Source organism: Saccostrea cucullata, unplaced genomic scaffold (assembly GCF_032062105.1).
Source record: "Saccostrea cucullata isolate Sc308-1 unplaced genomic scaffold, CSIRO_AGI_Scuc_v1 ctg61, whole genome shotgun sequence".
In the NCBI taxonomy this organism is placed as follows: Eukaryota; Metazoa; Mollusca; class Bivalvia; order Ostreida; family Ostreidae; genus Saccostrea; species Saccostrea cuccullata.
In genome coordinates, this window is record NW_026937101.1 from 402,307 (window position 1) to 427,509 (window position 25,203).

Genomic DNA, 25,203 nt, shown 5'->3' on the forward strand with positions numbered 1-25,203 from the left:
TTCAGTGTTTAAAATATGTTCCATTTGAACACAGGATCTCAAATTTTCAAACCTTTTCGGCTATTAACGATGGCAACGACACACACACACCCTCACACACACACACACACCCTCTCTCACACACCCTCACAAACACACTCACACACACAGACACACACTCACGGACCCTCTCTCACACACACACACCCTCACACACACACACACACACACACAAATTTTCTGATACACGTTTCTGGAGTCAAGATCCATATAAATTATCGACCTTTCGTTGCAAAAAATTAGAAGTGGTTTAAAAGAATATTTCTTCAAAAGCAATTTTTTAATGTGAGACAACATATTTAAGCATTTCGTTTACAATTTCTTTCTTTTTTTCTTTCATCAAGTGTCTTGATTGCATTTTATACAGGTTAGGAAACACTTCAATTCCTCAACCCTGCGAGCCGCTGGGGTCAGGGTGAGCAGGAAAAGTCCTCCTATCTCTTTATCTACAATTTCACTGAAAAAAAAATAATTAAGATATACATGTACCTCCTATAAGATGATTTTAGCTTATAAAGGGTTGTGTTAAAAAATCTTTTTAATAGCATTCCTTTATCAATAAATCAAACTTAATGTTTCAGTTCTTGATTTATCATCATTTTGATTTCTGAATCATTGCTATCAACTCCCTTTTGATTCAGCATTTTTATCGCTCTAAATCAAGCAAAAACTTTTATTCATTTGGTAAATTCAGATTCCTTTATTGTACAGTGTATATATCTGTGATTTATCTAATTTCAGAATTTCTTCAAAAGATTTTTTTACTTAAAATAATTGTTTTTATACTTTTAAAAATAAATTTGCTTGAAATTAAAACTTTATTTATGCAACAAAATATATTTATTGCGCCCTTCTCAACACTGAGTGGACTAAGGTTTTTTTTGACATACATATTGTTGAAGAATTACATTATTAAATTAAAAAAACATAGGGAATCCTCAACATGTTCTTCTTAGTCATAGCTTTGGAGAAAAAGTAAAACATGATACAGACAAAATAGAACAATCATTTTCATGTACGTGTATCTCCCTTTTACAATTTTACGTTTGTTGTCATTGTATGTACAGCAACAAAGTTTTTGTTATATTAAAAGTTTATATTGGCCGATGGATGAAAGTTTAAATAAACTGGGTAATTAATCGCTATCTGAAATACACTGAGTTATTAAAACTCTTCACGGCTCCAAGAAGTGCAGAAGCTAGAGGATTGTATGCAAGGGTGACAAATGTGTATACATCTAAGACTTTTGATCATTCGTCATGGAAAATATATTCGAATTTTAACTTTATTCTAATCTGTTTGTTTAATCTAACACTGGAAAATGGCTAGAAAGAAAAAAGACTGGGTACCCAAGCAAGGGAAATGGGACAGAAAATCTTTGAGTAACGCTGTTCAGTGTGTTAAAACGGGGAAAATGACCAAGTTTAAAGCTTCTAAAGTATTTGGCATTCCAAGAACAACCCTGTCGAGGAGACTTTTAACAATGGATTTGGAGTCTCCAGCATCAAAACCAACCATTCTGTCTAAAGAGGAAGAAAACTCTCTTGTTGGTCACATTTTGGAAATGGAGGAACGCGGGTTTGGTTTGACAATATCAGATGTGTGTAAGCTTGCATATTCAGTAATTGCACAGTCCGGAAGAAAAAATCCATTTAATCAAGAAAAGAAAATGGCAGGATATGACTGGTGGCAGGGATTTCGAGATCGGCACCCATGCTTATCTCTCCGTAAGCCTGAAGGTTTGAGTGCTGCTCGTAGTACTATGCTAAATCCAAATGTATTTTCAGACCACTTTACTAAGTTAGGGAATCTGATGGATAAACTCAATATAAAGTCAAAGCCCCAGCAAATATTTAATGCAGATGAAACAGGATTCAGTACAGTTCATCAGACATCAAAAATTGTGGGGAGGAAGGGGAAGAAAGCCATTCATGCCAAAACAAGTGGTGAAAGGGGTGAAAACATCACAGTTTGTTTTGTGTTGTGTAAATGCTGAGGCCCATGTTTTGCCACCTATGGTGATTTTCAAAGGAAAAAGAATCAGTCAAGCTTTAATGAGCAGTGCCCCAAAGAACACACTGTTTGCATGCAGTGAAAGTTCATTTATTGATGGAGAACTCTTTGGAATGTGGTTCGAAAAGATTTTCTTGACCAACCTCTCACCTCAAAGACCAGTGTTACTGATAGTGGATGGCCATGCCTCTCATATCACACTTAATCTTTTAGAAGCAGCGAAGGCCAATGATGTTGAAATATTCTGCTTACCGCCTCACACAACACATTGGACACAACCACTGGACCGAAGTGTTTTTGGGCCCTTAAAGAAGGCATACTACAAGCAATGCGAATTGTTTTTAAAATCAAATCCTGGCAGACAAATTTCCAGATATGACTTTTGCGGAATTTTCTCACATGCATATAATGAGAAAATGAACATGGTAAATATCTTTGGAGGTTTTAGAGCCACCGGAATTTTCCCCTTCAACCCCCTTGCTATTCCTGCAGAGGCATTTGGGCCATCAAAAACTTCTGTCTTAGCATCAGTGACCAGCACAACCAGTGAGGGAGAAGTTGCATCAGCTGAAAACACGTCAGTATCCACTGGTCAGCCAACCCAGGTTCCACAGAGCTCCTCTTCAGTCTCGGAAGATATTACAAGATCACTTCAACTTCCAACAGTTGTCAAAACACCTGCTGAAAGAAAAACTAAAAAAGTGTTTGGTGCAAGATGTATAACAGAGAATGAATTCATCAATGAAATCAAACAGAAGGAGGAAAAAAGAGAAAAGGATCAGACGGAAAAGGAAATCAGAAAAAAAGAGCGTGAAGAAAAGAAACAAAAGAAAGATCTGGAAAAATTGAGGAAACAGCTTAAGTCAAAGAAGACAAAATCAAAAGCCACTGCAAAGGAGAACACCCCTTCTCATACTGCTACCAGTGAAGTTACTGAAAACTGCTGCTCCTACTGTGGGGGGTACTTTTATGACGAGGATTCTGATGACGAGGACTGGATAAAGTGTAGAAGATGTGATGACTGGTACCATGAATCCTGCACTGGGAAGTATGGTCGCCAGTTAGAACATTTTGTATGTGACAAGCACTGATAATTTTTTTCATTTTAATTTGACGTTCCACTTTCTCATCAGTCATGTGTTGTAGAATGTTTTGTAACCTGTGTTAAGTACTGTAAAAAATTGGATGTTTTGAGCTTTTGAATTATATCAATGATTTTATGCCATTAAATTAAAAAAAAATATGCATTTCAATATTTTTCAGAAATGAAAAGGAAAAGATAAAAAACAGTGATTAATTTCATAAGGCTTAAAATTAAATAATTTCAATTGGGAAGAAAATTAAAAATAAATTAACTAATTTTAACTTTTTTGTACATAATTAAGTATAAAAAGGTGACTAATTTCATACTTAAAGATAATGAGTACTTTATTTTCACATTTTTCAAAATTGACCATTTACCCCATATCTTTGGGGTAAGTGAACACTTTTTAAATTTAAACTTCGAAGCACATATTCTTCAAACCATTTGCATTATGTTTAAAAATATTTTACACTACTAAGAGATAACAGTGAACTATGAGTTTAGTATAATACAAGAAAGATTGGTTTAGGTTAGAACTTTTCAGACTCAAATTAAACCCTTAATGTGTCCACTTACCCCAATTGCCCCTACATGTACAAACCATATTTAGCGTAGTGTTTCAATATAACAAAAAGTAATATTGAATGCTAACTGGCGTTTTTCATACTAAATGTTGGGCCATTATTTACACACTGAGTTGTTGACGGATTTTTTTTTACCGTCGTTTCCCGTTCTTGACATTAAGGAACCGGCGGATGTGACCGGTCGACAGGTAAATGCTCATCTGATCCCGCTTCTGATTGTTTAATACTGTTTGTTATTTCTTTAAATCAAATTTCATTGACACACCTAGCAATGTCTTATACAGAAACAAGTCTTGTCATACGAATCATATTTATCTCTTTTGAAAAATTAAATTCCCTCTGAAATGTACATAATTAATTAAAAGTATTTAACTCATCTATGACGAACAATTTATTTTCTGATTATTAAAAATCAGTTTCTCTCATTACAGAGCAAATATTTAAAAAGAAATCAGATATTGGATGGTGTGAACTGCGAAGCAAAGAAGTGCTGTGTCATACTGTATTTTTTCTATTCACTACCACCCGGTAAATTAAAAAATTACAATATGACAGCTATATGTTTCTTTTAGTGTTAAATGCTAAATATTTTAGGTAAATTAACCACTGCAAACATATATTAATTTGGTTTGTGTCCATCAATCTCGCTCATCCTTAAAATTGTGATATTTGAAGCTCACAATAAAATCTTTAGATTTTGTTCATTTGTTAATTTTACACAGGCATGTGTAACCTTTTAACAATGGTTAAACAATAAATTTCAATTAATGTCTAATCATTGCACTTTTTTAGCAAAGCATATCTGTGAACTTTTTTAAAATCATATATTAAGAACATTGAAAGTGTCGCAAAAATATACGGAAAAAATCTCTAGTGCAATTTTCATCTACGGAAAAATGTAATACTTTTTAGCTCACCTGAGCTGAAGGCTCAAGTGAGCTTTTCTGATCACATTTTGTCCGTCGTCCGTCCGTCCGTCTGTCCGTCCGTAAACTTTTCACATTTTCGACTTCTTCTTAAAGGCAGAGATTTTAAGCACCGCCTTCAAAAATACCAGGTCTGGGTAGCCCTGTCAATCAAGTGCAAGAAGGTCCATCATTGGATGCTGGAACTTGATTGACATTTACTTACTGGTACCCGTGTATACCCTGTCCACCTTGTCTGGGACTCGTGGTGACCTTCTAATTCACTTTTGATCCTTTGATGTTTATTGAACATGGTGTACAGAAACTGTATTACTATGAAAATGTTTAGACTGATAACATATGAATTAAATATATCTTTAGTATTTGAACGAATTTTAATATAATATGCATTTTAAAAAAATTAAATTAACCTTTGGTACATAAAACTTTTATTTCCAAATGAAATTTCGATATTAATTAAAATGCTAACGGTAAACCTAAAGTGGCAATGTTATTTATAAGGTTAAGAGCAGCACTGTTTTAAGTAATTAAAGTTAAAAATAATGTTTCTAATAATGGGTCATAAATATTTTCCTTTTTTTCAGATATTTTCAGAATTTCCAAGCAATTTTTTTAGCATGTTTTATGATGACAAAGCCTTATTAAGGTTAAAATAAACCTAGATTTTTTTTCGTGATATGTACGAAAAATTTTGATTCTACACTACCCCAGGATGCTTCCACGTAAGTTTCAGCTTTTCTGGCCCAGTGGTTCTTGAGAAGAAGATTTTCAAAGATTTTTCCTATATATTTCTATGTAAAACTTTGATTCCCCATTGTGGCCCCACCCTACCCCCAGGGATCATGATTTGAACATTTTAGCATCTACAATTCCCTAGGATGCTTCCAAGTAAGTTTCAGCTTTTCTGGCCCAGTGGTTCTTGAGAAGAAGATTTTCAAAGATTTTTCCTATATATTTCTATGTAAAACTTTGATTCCCCATTGTGGCCCCACCCTACCCCCAGGGATCATGATTTGAACAATTTAGCATCTACAATTCCCTAGGATGCTTCCAAGTAAGTTTCAGCTTTTCTGGCCCAGTGTTTCTTGAGAAGAAGATTTTCAAAGTTTTTCCTTAAATTTCTATATAAAACTTTGATTCCCCATTGTGGCCCCACCCTACCCCCGGGGGTCATGATTTAAACAATTTAGCAGCAACACTACCCCAGGATGCTTGCAAGTAAGTTTCAGTTTTTCTGCCCTAGTGTTTCTTGAGAAGAAGATTTTCAAAGATTTTTCCTATATATTTCTATGTAAAACTTTGAATCCCTATAGTGGCCCCACCCTACCCCCCGGGGTCATGATTTGAATAATTTTGATTCTAAACTACCCCAGGATGCTTCCACGTAAGTTTCAGCATTTGTGGCCCAGTGGTTCTTGAGGAGAAGGTTTTTAAAAAATGTTCCCATATATTTCTATGTAAAAATTGATTCCCCATTGTGGCCCCGCCCAACCCCCAGGGGTCATGATTTGAACAATTTAGAATCTACATTTCCCCAGCATGCTTCCACATAAGTTTCAGTTTTTCTGGCCCAGTGGTTCTTGAGAAGAAGATTTTTTAATGACCACACCCTATTTTTGTCTTTTCTTGATTATCTCCCCTTGTGAAGAGACATGGCCCTTCATTACAATTTAAATTCCCCTTCACCCAAGAATGCTTTGTACCAAGTTTGGTCAAAATTTGCCCACCGGTGGTAGGGCGGGGCCACAATGGGGAATCATAGTATTACACAGAAATATATAGGTAAATCTTTAAAAATCTTCTTCTCAAGAACCACTAGGCCAGAAAAGCTGAAACTTATTTGGAAGCATCCTGGAGTAGTGTATATGCTAAATTGTTCAAATTATGACCCCCGGGGGTAGGGTGGGGTCACAATGGGGAATAACAGTTTTACATAGAAATATATAGGAAACATCTTTGAAAATCTTCTTCTCAAGAACCACTGGGCCAGGAGAGCTGAAACTTACTTGGAAGCATCCTGGGGTAGTGTTGATGCTAAATTGTTCAAATCATGACCCCCGGGGGTAGGATGGGGCAACAATGAGGAATAAAAGTTTTACATAGAAATATATAGGAAAAATTTGAAAATCTTCTTCTCAAGAACCACTGGGCCAGAAAAGCTGTAACTTACGTGGAAGCATCCTGGGGTAGTATAGATTCTAAATTGTTAAAATCATGACCCCGGGGGTAGGGTGTGGCCACAATGGGGAATCATAGTTTTACATAGAAATATATAGGTTAATCTTTAAAAATCTTCTTCTCAAGAACCACTTGGCCAGAAAAGCTGAAACTTATTTGGAAGCATCCTGGGGTAGTGTTGATGCTAAATTGTTCAAATTATGACCCCCGGGGGTAGGGTTGGGCCACAATGGGAAATAACAGTTTTACATAGAAATATATAGGAAAAATCTTTGAAAATCTTCTTCTCAAGAACCACTGGGCCAGAAAAGCTGAAACTTTCTTGGAAGCATCCTGGGGGTAGTGTTGATGCTATATTGTTCAAATCATGACCCCCGGGGGTAGGGTGGGGCCACAATGGGGAATCAAAGTTTTATATAGAAATTTAAGGAAAAATCTTTGAAAATCTTCTTCTCAAGAACCACTGGGCCAGAAAAGCTGAAACTTACTTGGAAGCATCCTAGGGAATTGTAGATGCTAAATTGTTCAGATCATGATCCCTGGGGGTAGGGTGGGGCCACAATGGGGAATAAAAGTTTTACATAGAAATATATAGGAAAAATCTTTGAAAATCTTCTTCTCAAGAACCACTGGGCCAGAAAAGCTGAAACTTACGTGGAAGCATCCTGGGGTAGTGTAGAATCAAAATTATTCAAATCATGACCCCCGGGGGTAGGTTGGGGCCACAATGGAGAATCATAATTTTACATAGAAATATATAGGTAAAATATTTAAAAATCTTCTCCTCAAGAACCACTGGGCCAGAAAAGCTGAAACTTATTTGGAAGCATCCTGGGGAAGTGTAGATGCTAAATTGTTCAAATCATGACCCCCGGGGGTAGGGCGGGGCCACAATGGGGAATCAAAGTTTTATATAGAAATTTAAGGAAAAATCTTTGAAACTTCTTCTCAAGAACCACTGGGCCTGAAAAGCTGAAACTTACTTGGAAGCATCCTTGGGTAGTGTAGATGCTAAATTGTTCAAATCATGGCCCCCGGGGAGTAGGGTGGGGCCACATTGGGGAATCAAAGTTTTACAAAGAAATATATAGGAAAAATCTTTGAAAATCTTCTTCTCAAGAACCACTGGGCCAGAAAAGCTGAAACTTATTTGGAAGCATCCTAGGGAATTGTAGATGCTAAAATGTTCAAATCATGACCCCCGGGGGTAGGGCGTTTCCACAATGGGGAATCAAAGTTTTACATAGAAATTTAAGGAAAAATCTTTGAAAATCTTCTTCTCAAGAACCACTGGGCCAGAAAAGCTGAAACTTACGTGGAAGCATCCTGGGGTAGTGTTGATGCTATATTGTTCAAATCATGACCCCCGGGGGTAGGGTGGGGCCACAATGGGAAATCAAATTTTTATATAGAAATTTAAGGAACATTTATGAAATTCTTCTTCTCAAGAACCACTTGGCCAGAAAAGCTGAAACTTACTTGGAAGCATCCTAGGGAATTTTAGATGCTAAATTGTTCAAATCATGATCCCTGGGGATAGGGTGGGGCCACAATGGGGAATCAAAGTTTTACATAGAAATATATAGGAAAAATCTTTGAAAATCTTCTTCTCAAGAACCACTGGGCCAGAAAAGCTAAGTGTTGATGCTAAATTGCTCAAATCATGACCCCCGGGGGTAGGGTGGGGCCAGAATGGGGAATAAAAGTTTTACATAGAAATATATAGGAAAAATCTTTGAAAATCTTCTTCTCAAGAACCACTGGACCAGAAAAGCTGAAACTTACTTGGAAGCATCCTCGGGTAGTGTTGATGCTACATTGTTCAATCATGACCCCTGGGGGTAGGGTGGGGCCACAATGGGGAATCAAAGTTTTACATAGAAATATATAAGAAAAATCTTTGAAAATCTTCTTCTCAAGAACCACTGGGCCAGAAAAGCTGAAACTTACGTGGAAGCATCCTGGGGTAGTGTAGAATCAAAATTATTCAAATCATGACCCCCGGGGTAGGGTGGGGCCACAATGGGGAATCATAGTTTTACATAGAAATATAGGTAAATCTTTGAAAATCTTCTTCCCAAGAATCACTTGGCCAGAAAAACTGAAACTTATGTGGAAGCATCCTGGGGTAGTGTAGATTCTAAACTGTTCAAATCATGACCCCCAGGGGTAGGGCGGGGCCACAAGGGGAATCTAGGTTTTACATAGAAATATATAGGAAAAATTTGAAAATCTTCTTCTCAAGAACCACTGGGCCAGAAAAGCTGTAACTTACGTGGAAGCATCCTGGGGTAGTGTAGAATCAAAATTATTCAAATCATGACCCCGGGGGGTAGGGTGGGGCCACAAGGGAATCATAGTTTTACATAGAAATATATAGGTTAATCTTTAAAAATCTTCTTCTCAAGAACCACTGGGCCAGAAAAGCTGAAACTTATTTGGAAGCATCCTGGGGTAGTGTTGATGCTAAATTGTTCAAATCATGACCCCCGGGGGTAGGGCGGGGCCACAATGGGGAATCAAAGTTTTATATAGAAATTTAAGGAAAAATCTTTGAAACTTCTTCTCAAGAACCACTGGGCCTGAAAAGCTGAAACTTACTTGGAAGCATCCTTGGGTAGTGTAGATGCTAAATTGTTCAAATCATGGCCCCCGGGGAGTAGGGTGGGGCCACATTGGGGAATCAAAGTTTTACATAGAAATATATAGGAAAAATCTTTGAAAATCTTCTTCTCAAGAACCACTGGGCCAGAAAAGCTGAAACTTATTTGGAAGCATCCTAGGGAATTGTAGATGCTAAAATGTTCAAATCATGACCCCCGGGGGTAGGGCGTTTCCACAATGGGGAATCAAAGTTTTACATAGAAATTTAAGGAAAAATCTTTGAAAATCTTCTTCTCAAGAACCACTGGGCCAGAAAAGCTGAAACTTACGTGGAAGCATCCTGGGGTAGTGAAGATATTAAATTGTTAAAATCATGACCCCCGGGGGTAGGGTGGGGCCACAATGGGAAATCAAATTTTTATATAGAAATTTAAGGAACATTTATGAAATTCTTCTTCTCAAGAACCACTTGGCCAGAAAAGCTGAAACTTACTTGGAAGCATCCTAGGGAATTGTAGATGCTAAATTGTTCAAATCATGATCCCTGGGGATAGGGTGGGGCCACAATGGGGAATCAAAGTTTTACATAGAAATATATAGGAAAAATCTTTGAAAATCTTCTTCTCAAGAACCACTGGACCAGAAAAGCTGAAACTTACTTGGAAGCATCCTCGGGTAGTGTTGATGCTACATTGTTCAATCATGACCCCTGGGGGTAGGGTGGGGCCACAATGGGGAATCAAAGTTTTACATAGAAATATATAAGAAAAATCTTTGAAAATCTTCTTCTCAAGAACCACTGGGCCAGAAAAGCTGAAACTTACGTGGAAGCATCCTGGGGTAGTGTAGAATCAAAATTATTCAAATCATGACCCCCGGGGTAGGGTGGGGCCACAATGGGGAATCATAGTTTTACATAGAAATATAGGTAAATCTTTGAAAATCTTCTTCCCAAGAATCACTTGGCCAGAAAAACTGAAACTTATGTGGAAGCATCCTGGGGTAGTGTAGATTCTAAACTGTTCAAATCATGACCCCCAGGGGTAGGGCGGGGCCACAAGGGGAATCTAGGTTTTACATAGAAATATATAGGAAAAATTTGAAAATCTTCTTCTCAAGAACCACTGGGCCAGAAAAGCTGTAACTTACGTGGAAGCATCCTGGGGTAGTGTAGAATCAAAATTATTCAAATCATGACCCCGGGGGGTAGGGTGGGGCCACAAGGGAATCATAGTTTTACATAGAAATATATAGGTTAATCTTTAAAAATCTTCTTCTCAAGAACCACTGGGCCAGAAAAGCTGAAACTTATTTGGAAGCATCCTGGGGTAGTGTTGATGCTAAATTGTTCAAATCATGACCCCCGGGGGTAGGGCGGGGCCACAATGGGGAATCAAAGTTTTATATAGAAATTTAAGGAAAAATCTTTGAAACTTCTTCTCAAGAACCACTGGGCCTGAAAAGCTGAAACTTACTTGGAAGCATCCTTGGGTAGTGTAGATGCTAAATTGTTCAAATCATGGCCCCCGGGGAGTAGGGTGGGGCCACATTGGGGAATCAAAGTTTTACATAGAAATATATAGGAAAAATCTTTGAAAATCTTCTTCTCAAGAACCACTGGGCCAGAAAAGCTGAAACTTATTTGGAAGCATCCTAGGGAATTGTAGATGCTAAAATGTTCAAATCATGACCCCCGGGGGTAGGGCGTTTCCACAATGGGGAATCAAAGTTTTACATAGAAATTTAAGGAAAAATCTTTGAAAATCTTCTTCTCAAGAACCACTGGGCCAGAAAAGCTGAAACTTACGTGGAAGCATCCTGGGGTAGTGTAGATTCTAAATTGTTAAAATCATGACCCCCGGGGGTAGGGTGGGGCCACAATGGGAAATCAAATTTTTATATAGAAATTAAAGGAACATTTATGAAATTCTTCTTCTCAAGAACCACTTGGCCAGAAAAGCTGAAACTTACTTGGAAGCATCCTAGGGAATTGTAGATGCTAAATTGTTCAAATCATGATCCCTGGGGATAGGGTGGGGCCACAATGGGGAATCAAAGTTTTACATAGAAATATATAGGAAAAATCTTTGAAAATCTTCTTCTCAAGAACCACTGGGCCAGAAAAGCTAAGTGTTGATGCTAAATTGCTCAAATCATGACCCCCGGGGGTAGGGTGGGGCCAGAATGGGGAATAAAAGTTTTACATAGAAATATATAGGAAAAATCTTTGAAAATCTTCTTCTCAAGAACCACTGGGCCAGAAAAGCTGAAACTTACGTGGAAGCATCCTGGGGTAGTGTAGAATCAAAATTATTCAAATCATGACCCCCGGGGGTAGGTTGGGGCCACAATGGAGAATCATAATTTTACATAGAAATATATAGGTAAAATATTTAAAAATCTTCTCCTCAAGAACCACTGGGCCAGAAAAGCTGAAACTTATTTGGAAGCATCCTGGGGAAGTGTAGATGCTAAATTGTTCAAATCATGACCCCCGGGGGTAGGGCGGGGCCACAATGGGGAATCAAAGTTTTATATAGAAATTTAAGGAAAAATCTTTGAAACTTCTTCTCAAGAACCACTGGGCCTGAAAAGCTGAAACTTACTTGGAAGCATCCTTGGGTAGTGTAGATGCTAAATTGTTCAAATCATGGCCCCCGGGGAGTAGGGTGGGGCCACATTGGGGAATCAAAGTTTTACAAAGAAATATATAGGAAAAATCTTTGAAAATCTTCTTCTCAAGAACCACTGGGCCAGAAAAGCTGAAACTTATTTGGAAGCATCCTAGGGAATTGTAGATGCTAAAATGTTCAAATCATGACCCCCGGGGGTAGGGCGTTTCCACAATGGGAAATCAAAGTTTTACATAGAAATATATAGGATAAATCTTTAAAAAAACACAGGGCAAGAAAAGCTGAAAATTACGTGGAAGCATCCTGGGGTAATGTATATTTTAAATTGTTCAAATCATGACCCCCGGGGGTAGCGGGGCCACAATGGGGAATCAAAGTTTTGCATAGAAATATATAAGAAATATATTTGAAAATCTTCTTCTCAAGAACCACTTGGCCAGAAAAGCTGAAACTTACTTGGAAGCATCCTAGGGAATTGTAGATGCTAAATTGTTCAAATCATGATCCCTGGGGATAGGGTGGGGCCACAATGGGGAATCAAAGTTTTACATAGAAATATAGGTAAATCTTTGAAAATCTTCTTCCCAAGAACCACTTGGCCAGAAAAGCTGAAACTTATGTGGAAGCATCCTGGGGTAGTGTAGATTCTAAACTGTTCAAATCATGACCCCCAGGGGTAGGGCGGGGCCACAAGGGGGAATCTAGGTTTTACATAGAAATATATAGGAAAACCTTTGAAAATCTTCTTCTCAAGAACCACTGGGCCAGAAAAGCTTAGTGTTGATGCTACATTGTTCAATCATGACCCCCGGGGGTAGGGTGGGGCCACAATGGGGAATCAAAGTTTTACATAGAAATATATAGGAAAAATCTTTGAAAATCTTCTTCTCAAGAACCACTGGGCCAGAAAAGCTGAAACTTACGTGGAAGCATCCTGGGGAAGTGTAGATGCTAAATTGTTCAAATCATGAACCCCGGGGGTAGGGCGGGGCCACAATGAGGAATCAAATGTTTACATTGAAATATATAGGAAAAATCTTTGAAAATCTTCTTCTCAAGAACCACTGGACCAGAAAAGCTGAAACTTATGTGGAAGCATCCTGGGGTAGTGTAAATTTCAAATTGTTTATATTATGATCAGTTGGGTAGGGTCACAATATGCATTACAAGGGGGAAATCTAGTAAAGAACAGAATGGTCAAAGCTTCTCGGGTGAGCGATGTGGCCCATGGGCCTCTTGTTTCAATATAATTTTACAAGCTTGCATAAGAAACTTATTATAACTTTGTTTATAAATTTGGCATATTGGGAAAAGATAACTATCCTCCAGGGCTTAATATACTCCTCGTATTGATGATAAACTAGAAAATGATTTAAAACATAATATAACTGGGCTGTTCATAACAAAATAAAGATATTTTATATTTTGCATAGAATAGTAATTTATTATTATTGAAAACTTTGAATAAGTTTTCGTTTTAGAATATCTTTTTAGATATTCTGGCTAATACTCTATGTGAATAAACATTATTAAGACATTCCCGAAGTTGCAAAAAAAATTTCAGTTCACTTATTGATATATCACTAATTAAGGTTCTAAGGTTCTAAGGGGACATTCACAATATTATAATATGACAGTGAAATAATAACATAATACTGTACAATTGTCCTGACTTGTACTCTCTTCCAGGACATTCACCTTGAAGTAAGGGTTATTGACCTATTCCATGCTTACTAAAAGTAGGAGGAGCCAATTTCATGTTTGTAAACAAAGTCGTATGGCCTTGATCATAACATTTCTAGAGTCATCAAAATGTTAAAGTACATGTTTTTGACTTGCCTTCTTTAATATGTGTTTAAACAATTAAAATATTTCTGGCAAAGTCTAGTATACCTGAGTTCGAAGTAAATATATATAAATTCATCTGATGCCACCAATGAAATCATAGAAGCGAAGAAGGAACTGTGATCTCAGCTATTCCATGCTGGATAACAGTGGGAGGAGCTTAAAAGGAACCCACTAAAACCCAGACCCACTAAAGACCTGACTGACTTGGTCAGTATAAAATTCCTTTACACTCAGCATTTGAAGACAACATTAAAACTTTGAAGATATAATTAATATTACATTTCAAAATAACTTATAAATAAATAAATAAATAAATTAATAAATAAATAAAACTTAACATGTATAAAATCAGAGTACAAATAAATAATTATTGTATAATATTTAAATGATTTTTATAATCTTAAGTAGATTTGAACGGCAAACGATCGATAAAAAAATTAATTAAAAAATAGAATAAAACTTGTTGAAAAGTGTTTGACTTATCTTGCTAAGCAAACATGAAAAAAAAACTGCCATTAAGGTCAATATCTAGTAAATGTCTTTAGGCTAATTATTTGGTGCTATATCCATTATGACGTCATATTCACCGTGCCCTAGCGTTACTATGATGCAATTATTCCGTAACGTATGATGAAACGATTCCTTGTGGAGTTTTTACATGGAGATTTGACCAAGGTAAGTTAATGTCGTATTTGTATGCCTTAAACGCAAAATAGTCCTAATTGTGTTAGCCGTTGCATTGTAGGAATGACACAGGCATCTGTTGACATAACGGACAATGTCCAGTGATGCGCGGTTTTCTTAAACACTTTGCACTTCCATAATAAAGAGGCTTAAAAGTTCGATTTATTGATAGTACTTTTTTCCCAATCAAGTTACAAGATCAGCTACAAGTTTACCATAATGAAAATTCGTTGTTTTTCCATTTAACTCTAGAATGGTGATGAAAATATTTATTTAATCGCTTTTAACATGGGTTTTTAGAAGTAACGTATGATGCAACGATTCCCATCATCAGTAACGTGCGATGCAACTATTTTTTAACAATCGTATTATTAGACCAATATGTTGGATTTCTCTACTAGGACACGTTTCAAAGCAGGGTAATTAAATTACTCATTGCTTTCTTTTCATCACAGAATACCAAATGGTTAAGAAAAAAGCAAAACTTGACTATAGAACGGCTAAAAGAAGAAAGTACAGCAAGAATAAAGTCATTTCATCCCCTTACCCAACTCCGAAAAGAAGAAAATTTTCTAACCCATTTAAATCCAAAAATCGACATGCTGATACCCCAAACAGAAACACTGCAAAAAGTCCCCAGTGTGCATTATTAGAGAATGATTGGACATTGAGTGAAGCCTATGGGCATGCTTTCAACAATTATTTTCCGAAGTATGAAAGAATACTTACGAGAACTGCATCACCATGTGTGCATAAGCTACACTGACTCTCAGTCACCTCGCTCCGTTGATGATATATTTCTTCAACAAGACAACTATCAAAACGATCTGTTGGCCAATGTTTTACAAAAGTTAGATAAAGTTGACTGTAAAAAGTTGGGTAAGGGGATGAAATGACTTTATTCTTGCTGTACTTTCTTCTTTTAGCCGTTCTATAGTCAAGTTTTGCTTTTTGCTCAACCATTTGGTATTCTGTGATAAAAAGAAAGCAATGAGTAATTTTATTACCCTACTTTGAAACGTGTCCTAGTAAAGAAATCCAACATATTGGTCTAATAATACGATTGTTAAAGAATAGTTGCATCGCACATTACTGATGATGGGAATCGTTGCATCATACGTTACTTCTAAAAACCCATGATAAAAGCGATTAAATGAATATTTTCATCACCATTCTAGAGTGAAATAGAAAAACAACGAATTTTCATTATGGTAAACTTGTAGCTGATCTTGTAACTTGATTGGGAAAAAAGTTCTATCAATAAATCGAACTTTTAAGCCTCTTTATTATGAAAGTGCAAAGTGTTTAAGAAAACCGCGCATCACTGGACATTGTCCGTTATGTCAACAGATGCCTGTGTCATTCCTACAATGCAACGGCTAACACAATTAGGACTATTTTGCGTTTAAGGCATACTAATACGACATTAACTTACCTTGGTCAAATCTCCATGCAAAAACTCCATAAGGAATCGTTTCATCAATGTTACGGAATAATTGCATCATAGTAACGCTATGGCACGGTGATATTGAATTTCAACTTTCTTTTCCCCATACTTTACGGCTTAAGCAGCATTTTGTAGAAAATAGGGTATATTCATGAAATTCAATTTGAAATCATAAGAAAAGAAATCCCGATACCTAATAATAGTATATTAATTTTAATATTATTCTAAAGAAGAGGCCATGAACATACAAATTACCGTTTTCTGAGAGAGTGTAGGCAATCTGGATACATTTTCCTTGTCGAATATAAAAAACTACAATATTCCTGACTTGGTTTCTTAATATTATTTTTTTATTGAAAATGTCAGTTTAAAATATGTTTTTCATATTGTTTATCTACAAATTATGCCCTGAAACACCTTATTTGACCAATCTAAAGATGTAAACTTAAGCATCATTAAAGGGATTTATTTCTCATATTTGATAAACCTGTAGGCATCTTTCATTTACTAGATCTTGACCTTAACCATGTTAATTTTTAGGACTCTTAATTTTAAAAAATAATATTTGCTAGATTAGGTCATAAAAGATATCTATATATGTGACATTTCTGACTTTCACACGCAATTTTTCGTTTCCTTTTAAAATTTACTTGGCTTGGTATATTGTTGTTAAGTTTATATTACACTTTCAGCACCAAGCTAACATATTCTGAAATTCATTTTCATATTTAAACCTTTACCGAGTGTAATTTGTCCAAATTTGTAATTTTATCGAACTTTTAACTAATATTTACCAAGTCATTTCATTTTTCAAGTCTAAGGAGAAAAAATTCAAAGAATTATCCACTTTTCTAAACCTATGACATGATATTAAGTCTCCTCCAAAGAAAAAAATGCTTGTATCATCTGTCCTTAAAAGTTCTAACTTAGTCTAATCAATATGATATAACTACATGTGTTAGCTCACTTGACATGGCCTGACATGGTCTGGTAAACGCGAATTATAAGTTGGTTTACGTTTTGGAATTATCTCTATAGGTCGGAAATTCTTTTAAATTACAAAGTAGTATGCCTTACTGCATATAATGTACTGTAATATTTATATATCAATTTGAAAAAAAAAAAAGAAAAAAATATCGGTCTTAGGGACTTTTATGTAGTCATTATATATTTGATCATTTAATAAATTTTCATGAAATGGGCCGATTAATGACAATCAATTTGGTTAAAAAATGTTCCATAATACTTTTACTTCAAGTATTCATGATATAAGGCATCATAAAGAATTAAAGAATTCGGCTTAAAGTCTTTTTCCTTTAAAAACTTAAAAATGATGCTGTTTTGAACAAAATTCGCTGTTTTTAGCTTTAAAAATGATGTTTTAAACAAACTTGTTTTTGTTTTGAACATAAAAATTAAATGCTATTTAAGCACAAAAATTGTTTTTCAGGTCTTAATTAGGCCAGGTCTTTAGTGCAAGCCAGCTGAAAAACATCACGTGATGTAATGTTTACGAAAATAAAGCTCTTCGGCTAGCATCTGTGTTTATCCACTGATCAGATGATTTCACGAAAATTCCAAATGTTTACGAATAATGTAAACTGGGTTGAGTACAAGGTTTGTTTACAAACTTAGAATATTTCTAGCAAGGTCGAGCTAGTGGTATATAAATAAAGGAATTTATGTCCGAAATGGGAGAGAAAAAACACATCATTGGTGTAGGACACTGGGGATCATTGCACGTTGGTGTGTCATTTCTTGTCCGATGGATCAAAGGAGATCACCAGCAATCGGAATTGATTTGGGAACATCATTTTCGTGTGTTGGTGTTTTTCAAAACGGCAGAGTGGAAATAATTGCAAATGACCAAGGGAATCGCATAACACCAAGTTATGTTGCTTTCTCGAACACGGGACGCCTCATTGGAGACGGAGCCAAAAGTCAGGTAACTATGAACGCTGTAAACACGATTTTTGACGCAAAACGATTAATCGGACGCAGGTTTGATGATGAGCACGTGCAGACAGACAGGGCGCGCTGGCCATTCAAAGTCGTTAATGACGAGGGGAAACCGAAAGTGGAAGTATTATACAAGGGAGAAATGAAGAGATTTACACCAGAAGAAATCAGTTCCATGGTCCTTGTGAAAATGAAGAAAATAGCTGAAACCTATCTCGGTGAGCCCGTCAAAAACGCTGTCATAACTGTGCCTGCGTTTTTCAATAATGCACAGAGGGAGGCCACGAGGGATGCAGGTATAATCGCTGGTCTAAATGTAATGCGAATTATCAATGAGCCAACTGCTGCAGCTCTTGCATATGGACTTGAAAAGAACATTACTGGTGAGAGAAATGTGTTAGTCTATGACTTAGGAGGCGGAACATTTGACGTTTCAATCTTAACCATCGACGAACTATCTGTTTTTGAAGTTCTGTCGACAGACGGAGACACTCATCTTGGAGGTGAAGATTTTGATCACATCATGGTCAACCATTTCATAGAAGAATTCAAGGTAAAACACGGAAAGGATATCACGAGTAACAGTCGGTCTCTCAGACGCCTGAAAACAGCTTGTGAACGCGCTAAGAGGATACTGTCTAGCAGTACAGAAACCTGCATCGAGCTGGACGCTTTTTTTGAGGGCATTGACTTTTACAGCAAAATTTCTCGTGCAACTTTTGAAAAACTTTGCAATGATTTGTTTCTTAGAACCCTTGAACCACTTAAAAGAGCACTGTTGAACGCAAATTTAGAAATATTTCAGATAAATGAAGTTGTTTTAGTTGGGGGGTCAACTAGAATTCCAAAAATCCAAAAAATGCTCCAGGACTTTATGGGGATTGGAATATTAAAAAGATCAGTGAATATAGATGAAGCTGTGGCCTATGGCGCAGCGTGTCAAGCAGCTATTCTTGTTGGAGACAGAGGTGACTTGCTCAGAGACATTGTTCTAGTGGACGTGGCTCCTTATTCCCTGGGCATCGAGACAGCAGGGGGATTTATGGACAAAGTTATACAAAGAAATACCAGAATACCTGCTGCAGCATCAAGGACATTTACAACTTTTTACAACAATCAGCAAGGGGCAATTGTTAAGGTTTTTGAGGGTGAGCGTGCAATGACTCGAGATAATAACTTTGTTGAGAAGTTTGAACTGAAAGGCATTCCTCCAGCATTGTGTGGTGTTCCCCAAATAGAGGTCATTTTTGATATTGATGCTAATGGTATCGTGAATGTGACTGCTAGAGACAAGAAAACAGGCAAATCAAACCAGATCATGGTCTCAAAGAACAAGTTGAGGACATATGAAATTGACAGAATGAAGATCGAGGCCAAGAAGTACCAAGAAGAGGATGAAATCGAACGCCAAAGAGTAGAAATTAGAAACAAAGTAGAGTCCTATTTGATTTTAATTCAAGAAAAAGTTGCAGATGAGCAGCTTCCGTTGGAGGAAAGAAAAGCTGTTTCCCTGGTATGCAGTGACACTTTCCGTTGGTTGGACAATAATGAAAGTGCAGTGTTAATGGAACTAAAACGGAAGTTAATTGAAATCCAAAAACTACCCATCTTTCAAAAACTTCAGAAAAGCACCGAAAAAGAGAGTCAGAAATTTACCAGCGTAGAAATCTATTAGCTATACGCATATAAATAGCATTGTTCGATTTTTCTTGTAAAAAAATAGAACATTTTCAACGTGCGTCGTCACCTCCAAGATAAATAATGCCGAAATCCATATGACTTTATATGTCATGTACTATTTTTCTGCTCCGACGAAATCCGACATGTTTATAAAACTAGTATCTGTCTCTGTCCACTGTAAGATTTTGTAAGATTTTGTCGCAGTGGTTAGAGCGTTTGCTCTAGAGTCGCGATGTAAGGAGTTGACCTTTACATCGCGACTTCGAATCCCACTGTAAGACATGGATATCGCTCCTTCAGTTGAGACTGTATAAACCAAGACCCCGTGTCGCAGTAGGTGTTGGCACGGAAAAGATACCTCACTGCTCAATGGCCGTAAGTGCTGAGCATAGGTCAAAATTTGTAGCTCTCCACCGGCAAGAGGTGGCGTCTCCATATGAGTGAAAAATCCCCGGGATAGAGACGTTAAACAACATAATTATAAACAAAAAAGACAACATTGTAAGATTTTCAATCAATAATTAGATATGATTTTTTGTTTCCATTGTGGTTCTCTCAGACTGTCATGTTACTATTATATCTTTTTACATCCTTTGATTGTCCCTAAGCCTTTTAAAATAGATTTTCTCTGTTTAAAACTTGCACTCAGATTAAATTAAAACTACATCAGCATTTCTTTTAGGACATTTTCGATTTCCTTCATCCTTGTTGTCACACTTTTATATCATTTTACACTAACGTTATTGTAAGCACATTTACATATATTTTTTTTATTTCTATGTCTACATACGTTGCACTATCGACACACTGCTTTGATGTTCATGTGATCACCATTAATTTATTTTCATTATATATTCTACATCGACAGGGGGTATGACGCTCTGTTATGCTGTAAATACGGTCCAATGTATGGAATTAAGCTATGCAATTTTCAAATTTATTTTGAGGTGTTTTTCTTTAATTTATAAATTAACGATATTATTTCATTTAAATAGTCATCATGAAATATGAATAAACTTTTGGTGTTTTATTCGACTGATTTTTTTTTTCAATCAATTATTGTACCACAAATGATATCAACAATGTGTTTTGTTTCATAAAATCAGTGTTGTCGAATCCATGTAAAAATGGGTTTATTGACCTAAAGTCAGCGTTGCTGTGTCCTTAGATAAAAAAGTTCTTTGATAGAACTCAGGTCATTTGTGGGATAAGAGCACTTACAGGTCGGGCATCGATTTCATTTAACACCTTAGACAGAAGTCAGTTTGTAATTTATATAAAAAGATTAAAAATGCCCCTTGACAATATTTTTATTTAAGCTTCTTCAAGCAATATGTGAAAACAATGTGATTCATTTTTTAAAATTAATCTGTGCAATCAATGACAAAAAAAATAAATGAATAAATAAGTTAGTTCATACAGAAGAAATAAATAAATTAATAATGGAGTTTATGAATTTAACACTGAAAATGATATTGACCATTAATCAGACTATAGTGGCATTTTTCAGGATTATCAAATTAAGATATTATTTTACTTCATCAATTCAGTAAATGTAAATTCTTTGCATAATAACTGAACTATATAGCATAGAAACCATAGCCAATAAAAATAATTTTCATTATAGATATTTCATCACTTTAGATATAATGAAAAATTCAATATGCATGCACATAAACAATCGTAATATGGATACTGTGATTTTTTGTTAGTTTAATTAAGTTCAGGCACAAGATGTCATCGACCTGAAGGTTAAAACAAAACATCGGTCAACGACCCAGTGACTTCCAGATCAAACATTTCTCTGACGAAGATTTGCCGAATATATGTATGACCCGGGCATATTTTACAAACTTTCTTTAGTACAATCGTACTTAACACTGACGATGAGTGAACCGACCCAAAGGTTAATGCCCCTCTCACCCTTCTACTTGTAACTAGTATATTTTATATATACAGTGTACATGTATACCATTCATCAGTACTATAAACTCAAACAAAGTATCATTTAATATGTTTAAAACAATTTTATTAATTTTATTAATAACATGTATAAGGATGTTTACCACCTGCCTCCTATTTTTAGAAACAGAATTATGTTAAAAAAAAAACAAAAACAAACGAAAACAACCTCTCACATCAATATATTGATAAAGAACAATGTTGTTGATTTGAGTCAAGGTTAACGCCTTGTTTACCGGGTGATTGAGGCATTTAATCATACAAATTTAAAAAACTCTTTCTTTAGGCATGTTTACAGGTGGCAAAGCAATATTTCGATGGAATTCCCTCTTTTTAAATCATAATGGATTTATTTTTTTAAAATGAAAACAAATTAAAAAGAATATAACTCAATATCAGCAACAGTTTTGTTTTGGCTTACTTGTAATTATATGTCATTTTCCATAGAATAGAAGAGAAGTTAGAAGAAATGAAAATACTTGAGTTGATATACGAAAAGTAAAAAAATCCAACTTAGTGGCAGGTTTCACGTCTTAAATATGTAAAGGACAGGGTCGAACACTGTCCATTCTGTGTAAGCCATTGATTATATAATATGTTGTTCTTACGCTCACAGAATTAACAGTGTTCGTCCTTTCTTTTACATACTAATAAAAATCATGATTTCTTTATCCTGAGAATTAAAATAATAATAATAATAATTAAAAAAACAGGTAGAAAACACATAATAACAAGTTGGACGTTTACAGAATGGATATAGTCAACGATATGCTAGGGATGTACAGCAGTTTTTTAGTAGCCATTGTCTTTCCAGATACAAATAATAAAAGGTCTTTGTGTCACAAAGTTAATTTTACCAAATTTATTTAAAATGTAACAGAATTTTAATTTATAAAAAAGAATTATTTTTAATGCCTGTTTTTAACATATGTCGAAAATTATTTATCAGTCAATTAATGTTAAGACAGTAAAAAGGAATTTGTCACTCAATATTTATTTAAGGAATTAGTGTCAATCCTCTACCTCAAAGTGCGTCCGACTTGTATGTGTGATAATTGCGTATATGTGTTAATTGAAGTTTGAGTGAATCCCGTATGTTGTGTGAGAGAGTTAGTTTTAGATCCGCCGTGGACAATCCCGGACTTGAATACCGGTATTAGATGTACTGGACCTTCCGTGATCAAGAAAATACAGTTTTACTCTGGACTATTCCGAGTTACCAAAACGTTTGTGTGTGTGTCCGTTTGTGAACGTTATAACCTGTCTTTGTTTTATGTGTCTTCACTTGATTTATTTTTCAAAATATAAACTTTTACTTTTTACTGCTTGACTTTCGTTTAATAAATTTTCATCAAAAGTTTACTTGTGTTATTTGTTTGAAAATTGGACAGTTACAGGTGGATTTCGGGGAATGCTAGTATTTTTATAAGAGTGCAACACCTAAAAAAATAGTTTATGATTTGCATTGTTAAAGGCAAACATGTTTCTCTCCGATGGAGAGAATACATTTGTACATGTATATGACAGAAACGAAATCTAATTGAAACCGAAAGATGCACAAAATCACCGATATTTCGATATTTGGACCTGGAAACAGAGAATAGTTAGTGAGACGATCCTCACAACTTTTTCTTCAATAAATCCGAATAATTCAAATCAAATCCGGAAATGGCTTATTTGAATTCAATTTTTGAGGATATAATAATTGCAGTATTGTTATGGTGAAATGAAAATTGTGCTGAAAGTGTTGGATAGCCATGGACCAAACTTTGACCTGAAAATGTATTTCAAATCTAATCTAGGAATGCTTTTTCGAATTTAATTATTTTTAATTATTTTCTACGGAAATATTCATTGAAATGATGTGGTTTACATTGTTCAAACTGTTGTCTTGGTGATGGATTTTAATATAAGCTTACTTCAAGCTTAATTAAAAGTGATTCTTTTTCAGGGAATGATGCTTCCGAAATCTTCAACAAATGTGAAATTGTGTCATTTTAATTTATGTTTTGATGAACATGACAGGCTTGTCTTGGAGCATTATTGAAATGTGTAATGATGGCAGACCTTCTGTGTTGAACAGACAAAAAGAATCGGTAAAAAAGAAGAATACAGTAAAAAAATTACATGAAGTAGCCAATTAGGGCCTGTAGCATTATACCAAACGCGGCGAAACTAATTGATTTTACTTTGAGAAGATTACAGAAAAGTTAGATAAAATAGCAGGAAAGTTCGATGGTATCTCACATAGATGAAGCACCTAGGCCCTATGTCCCACCCAAAAAAGTATTTATGAGTCAAAGATCCGTCAGATAAGATGTAAAAATACTTTTAAAATAACATCAAGAAAAATCTGAGAAGAGGAGCAGTTTAACTCATCTTTACATAACTAAAAATTATTAGCCAGTAGAAAGTGTTGAAAGAGGACAACATTTAGACATCCCTCGACAAGGAAGACTCTGTTCGAGGTACATGTACAACAACAAAGTTGAGGAAAAAAACAATTAATCTCATGTAATAATGTTTATTTGGAACTGATATTTTGAAAAAGTGTTGGTGTAGTTCTTGATACAGAGGATGGATCAACATATTGGAACGGGATATTTTGCGAATTTTCGGAAATCCTAAAGATAAAATGTTCTGAAATAAAATTCCTGGGGTGTCTAATGCTAGAGTCAGTTCAGAAATTTGAGGGAATGTTGAAATTGTAGATCTTAAAACCGAGTTCACGGAGAAGGAAAGTTTATTCTAAAATGAATTTCAACTTGAAGTGTGAAGCAACGTCTGTGTGTGCAATTCACGATCATAGCGATTCACGTACTAAAATACTAGAGATTTCAACCAAGAGAAAGAGAATATTAATACATTGAATAGGAAATATATCTGAAGAACAGAAAGAGAAAGTCAGAAAAGTGTTAGCAACTAGCAAGTACTAAAAAAAAGAGACAAAGATTTAGGAGAAACAAGTTTTGTTGACATAGGAGACGTTCACCCAATAAAACAGATATCATATCCAAAACAATTTACACAGAGAGACTAGATTTTGCATTGATTATAGAAGAGTGAATACAGTCACGGGGGGGGTACCTCTTACCTAGAGTGGTTTAGATGTTGATAGTTTCAGAAAGTACAATGAAGCGCATTGAAGTGGTAAAATTTTCTGTTTGGATGGAACGTTTTGAGCTATCTTTAGACACGCCCATTTCTTTAGAAAGGAAAACTCGGTCAAATGATTCAATCGAATACCTGTAGAACAGGTATTTCATAAATATAACATCCAATGAAATTGACGGTTTACATAACACCGAGTAAGCACGTGTTCGACTGATACATGTGCTATGCTAACTCCAATAAACATGATAAAATCATAATTATGGACAAATTCGTTGCAATGCGTGTTTTATATAAGCGGGAACTCTATACATAGCTCTTTCTTATTTAAAACTCTTAATTTCAATGTAACTAATGTTGCTTGTCGCGGGAAGTGTAGTGTCCTAAAACATTACAGCGGATATTCCTTTCTCGTTTCTAAAGAAATGGGCGTGTCGTTATGTTATAATTG

The 25,203-nt window shown here is 35.6% G+C and overlaps 1 protein-coding gene and 1 long non-coding RNA gene across 2 annotated transcripts; one reads left to right on the top strand and one right to left on the bottom strand.

Annotated features, from left to right (window-relative positions):
• Positions 1-285: 285 nt before the first annotated feature.
• Positions 286-14,193, bottom strand: LOC134247312 (uncharacterized). Its single transcript, XR_009987805.1, has 2 exons — positions 13,955-14,193; positions 286-496 (listed from the first exon to the last, which is right to left on the bottom strand). It is a non-coding gene; the product is annotated as an uncharacterized LOC134247312 (long non-coding RNA).
• A 3,405-nt stretch (positions 14,194-17,598) lies between these two features.
• Positions 17,599-20,714, top strand: LOC134247311 (heat shock protein 70 B2-like). The gene has a single exon (XM_062729679.1). It carries the CDS (start codon positions 17,806-17,808, stop codon positions 19,672-19,674), a length of 1,869 nt encoding a protein of 622 aa, XP_062585663.1. The 5' UTR covers positions 17,599-17,805; the 3' UTR covers positions 19,675-20,714.
• The last annotated feature ends 4,489 nt before the right edge of the window (positions 20,715-25,203 follow it).

What these genes read in the sequence shown, in the direction of transcription:
- LOC134247311 (XM_062729679.1), top strand. Translation starts at nt 17,806, where the DNA reads ATGGATCAAAGGAGATCACCAGCAATCGGAATTGATTTGGGAACATCA.